General features: G+C 48.6%; 1 protein-coding gene across 1 annotated transcript; it reads right to left on the bottom strand.

Annotated features, from left to right (window-relative positions):
• Window positions 1-243: 243 nt before the first annotated feature.
• LOC141994779 (ATP-sensitive inward rectifier potassium channel 12) lies at window positions 244-3,355 on the bottom strand. The gene has a single exon (XM_074965134.1). The coding sequence runs from the start codon at window positions 3,310-3,312 to the stop codon at window positions 1,999-2,001; it is 1,314 nt and encodes a 437-aa protein (XP_074821235.1). The 5' UTR covers window positions 3,313-3,355; the 3' UTR covers window positions 244-1,998.
• Window positions 3,356-3,672: the final 317 nt, after the last annotated feature.

The following is a 3,672-nucleotide window of genomic DNA, read 5'->3' as shown; positions in this document are numbered from 1 at the left end:
CCCCTGGTTTGAGAGTAGATGAGGTTTGAGTCAGAGAAATCATTGGTTCTCTTTTTTGGCTGTTGCACGTAGCACTGTCCAGTGTCCAATTCATCAGTTACAAACACGCTCAAGAATAGAATAGACGCTAATACAAGGGAGGGCAACCAACGCATTGTGAATTTTGCTCTGTGCAAAAGGACCAAAAAAAATAGTGCACATAGGTTTTCATGTTTAAAACAACAGAATTGTTTGGGGGGGGGGGAGGGAGAGTCAGACTTTTGGGGAAAATGGGCAATACCTGACTTCTAGAACTTCCATTCCATTCCTTAAAAAATAAACATTCTGAATGGTCCCACTGGAGACACGGAGGCAGATCCAAAGCTAGTGTAAATCTGAAGTCAATAAGTAGACGGCAGCTCCATTTACACCATTTAAAGCAGGGGTGGCCAACCTGTGGCTCCAGAGCCGGATGCGGCTCTTCAGACGTTAATATGTGGCTCCTTGTATAGGCACCGACTCCGGGGCTGGAGCGACAGGCGCCAACTTCCCAGTGTGCTGGGGGGTGCTGACTGCTCAACCCCTGGCTCTGCCACAGGCCCTGCCCCCACTCCACCCCTTCCCGCGCCCTCCCCTGATCCTGCACTGCCCTTGCTCCTCTCCCTCCCCCCCCCAAGCCTCCTGCATGCCACGAAACAGCTGATCGGGAGGTGTGGGGAGGGAAAGAGAGGTGCTGATTGGTGGGGCTGCCGGTGGGCAGGAGGCTCTGGGAGTGGCGGGGGGGGAGCTGATGTGGGGGGCTGCTGAAATATTACTGTGGCTCTTTGGCAATGTACATTGGTAAAGTCTGGCTCTTTCTCAGGCTCAGATTGGCCACCCCTGATTTAAAGGCTGGCCCATGAGGCCACTTTTCATTCTCAGTAACAACCCCACTGACTGCAAGTGACTCAGAACAGAAGCTTGCTCCTTAGCTACTCAACAGAGCAAAGCTGATTTACCCCAAACGAGAATCCTGCTCATTTTAGCCAAAGGTGCAAAAAACAAAATATCAGTGCTCAAAAACGATAACCCAGCGGACACGCTCAATCCCGCCCCACCCCAAAAATAAATATTTCCATCAGCGTGTTCATTATTATTCTTAATTATTACTATTATTAATTGTTTGTTTATCCCAGAGTTTAGCATTCCCTGTGCTACGTTGCCAGTAATTGTGCTCCTTGCTTTTGCTGCCACTGGGCTTCTGCCCATCAGTGCTGCGACCCGGTTACAAAGCGTTGCCAGCCAATAACCAGGAGGCAGCCTGCTGAACACCCTGGGAGTCAGCCCTAAAACAATTCATGCAGCTTCTTCATTGCCTTCTTTGTTTTAAAATATATTGAATCACATTTTGAATGTATGATTATTACACTATTATTATTGGTAAACAGTCTCCCGGGCACTAAGTTGACAAATTCAAACCTCATTTCCCTTCCCCCAAATTGAAAAAGGAGTACTTTACATTACATGTTTTCAAGTGTCGTTCTTGTGCAACCGAATCACATCTCCTGCCAGAAATATATATAATGTTTGTGTTCAGTTAAAAAAAACGAAACCAACCAAAAGGATTTGTTTCCTGATATTTCCTCCTTTTGAACCTCGCAGAGCTCAGCTCCAGGGAAATGCTTTCATTTTCACAGAGTGAAAGAAAACAAAATCACCAGCTCTCTGCGTGCAAAGAAGGTACTCCTGCAGATCCCGCCCCCGGTGTTCTCCCTTATCTGTGCCGCCATACTGAATCTGCTTCCAGTACATTTTCTAATAGCTTTATCAACCCTGGAAGTTCAAAACACTCTGTGGCCTGCTGTGGTTTCCTATCACAGACCGGTCAGTGGTTATTGCAATGAAACTTAAAACTACAAACAATACTAATTTCTCAAGCATTCCTATGGCACTTGCATTGTTCTGCATAATTTGAGCAGGTGGTAGGGGAAGAGATGAGAGGAAAAATAACCTCAGATCAGTTAGCGGAGGGGCCCTGGGTCATATTTCTGACTCCCTTCTATATGACCTCTGATCCAGTGCTATCGTGGCCTGAAGCCTGTCAAATTCATGCCTGTTGTCCGGGTTCAGGTCATCCAGACCCCTGCTGTCATCGTCCTCTTCCTCCTCCTCCTCCTCATCACGGCTCATGAAGGCCAGCTCATTCTCGTAGCAGAAGGAGTTGGTGCTAGGGAGCAGGAATTTGTTCTCCACCAAGTCCTTAGCGCTGCAGCGCGGGGTCGACGGCACCTCGTAGGTTTTGTGGAAGTGTGAGTAGTCTACTTTGTACTGGTTTTTCTCCTCAAACAGGACGGGCTCAAAGCGGTGGCCCCACAGGATCTCGCTGGCCAAGTAGGAGCTCCGAGCTTGTGTCGTCATGGCTGTGGCTTCTACCATCCCTTCAAGGATCACCACAATTTCAAAGTCATCTGTTTCCAGGTCCTGGTGGCTAATTCCAAACAGCGGGCTTTCCTCATTGATCTCATGAAGAATAGTGATTGGCGACACCAAGAAAATACGGTCCAAGCCTTTGTCAAACCCAACGTCAATGTCTATTTGATCGAGGGGGATATATTCCCCCTCCTCGGTGATTCTAGGCTTAATTAACTGAGCTCTCACATGGGCTTCCACAATGTGGCTTTTTCGAAGGTTCCCAACTCTCCACATCAGGCAGAGCTTCCCATCTCTCATGGCCACAACAGCATTATGGCTGAAAAGTAACGTTTGGGCCCTTTTCTTGGGCCTGGCCATCTTTGCCATGATTGCCCCAATCATGAAGGAGTCGATTATACACCCCACAATGGACTGCACCACCACCATGAAGACGGCTATCGGGCACTCCTCTGTCACGCAGCGGAATCCATAGCCGATCGTCGTTTGGGTTTCAATGGAGAACAGAAAAGCAGCCACAAAGCCGTTCACTTGAAGAACACAAGGCTTGAAGCTGTCATCCCCGGCTGGGTTTTCTAGGTCTCCATGGACAAGTGCAATGAGCCAGAAAATCAGCCCAAATAATAACCAGGACACCAGAAAGGCAAGGGAAAAGAGCAACAACATGTACCTCCAGCGGATGTCGACACATGTCGTGAACATGTCAGCAATGTATCTTTGAGGCTTGTCATCCATGTTGGTGAACTCGACATTGCATTGGCCATTCTTCTTCACGAACCTATTCCGGCATTTCCTCCTGGTGTGGATCTTACCGTTCCCAAAGCCGTTGACTCCTGGCATGGTGGTCAACCTCAGCCCGTCTTCCTCAGAGGATACTATGCTGTATGCGTTGACTCTGCCTGTGCTCATCCCTGAGTCAAGCATGCAGACAATGTGAAAGGTCTCCTGACTCCTTTTCTGATGTTCCCCTCCCCCGTCCCTGCCCCCCCTCCCCCCCAAATACTGCTGTTGCAGAAGAGAAGTCCAAGGCTGCAAAGTCTTTGCTGCTACTTCACCAAACAGATCCAGTGAGAGACTCTGCAATGAGAAAACAAAGACACACGTTACCACTCAGACACAGAACCTGAGCAGGGCAAAATGGAAGCAAATATGTGTTCTGCAGAGTTGCTGTATGAAACAGCTGTGTGCTCCTCCCCAGAGGTGGCTGCATTTTGGTGGTGGGTGAAGTGACTTACTCTACCTCTTAGGGGCATTCTGGGCCTTGCCTAGCAAATTAAAAGAGAG

This window comes from Natator depressus, chromosome 10 (genome assembly GCF_965152275.1).
Source record: "Natator depressus isolate rNatDep1 chromosome 10, rNatDep2.hap1, whole genome shotgun sequence".
NCBI classification, from domain to species: Eukaryota; Metazoa; Chordata; order Testudines; family Cheloniidae; genus Natator; species Natator depressus.
Note: the sequence above shows the minus strand (reverse complement) of the source record. Positions and strands in the feature narration are given on the sequence as shown.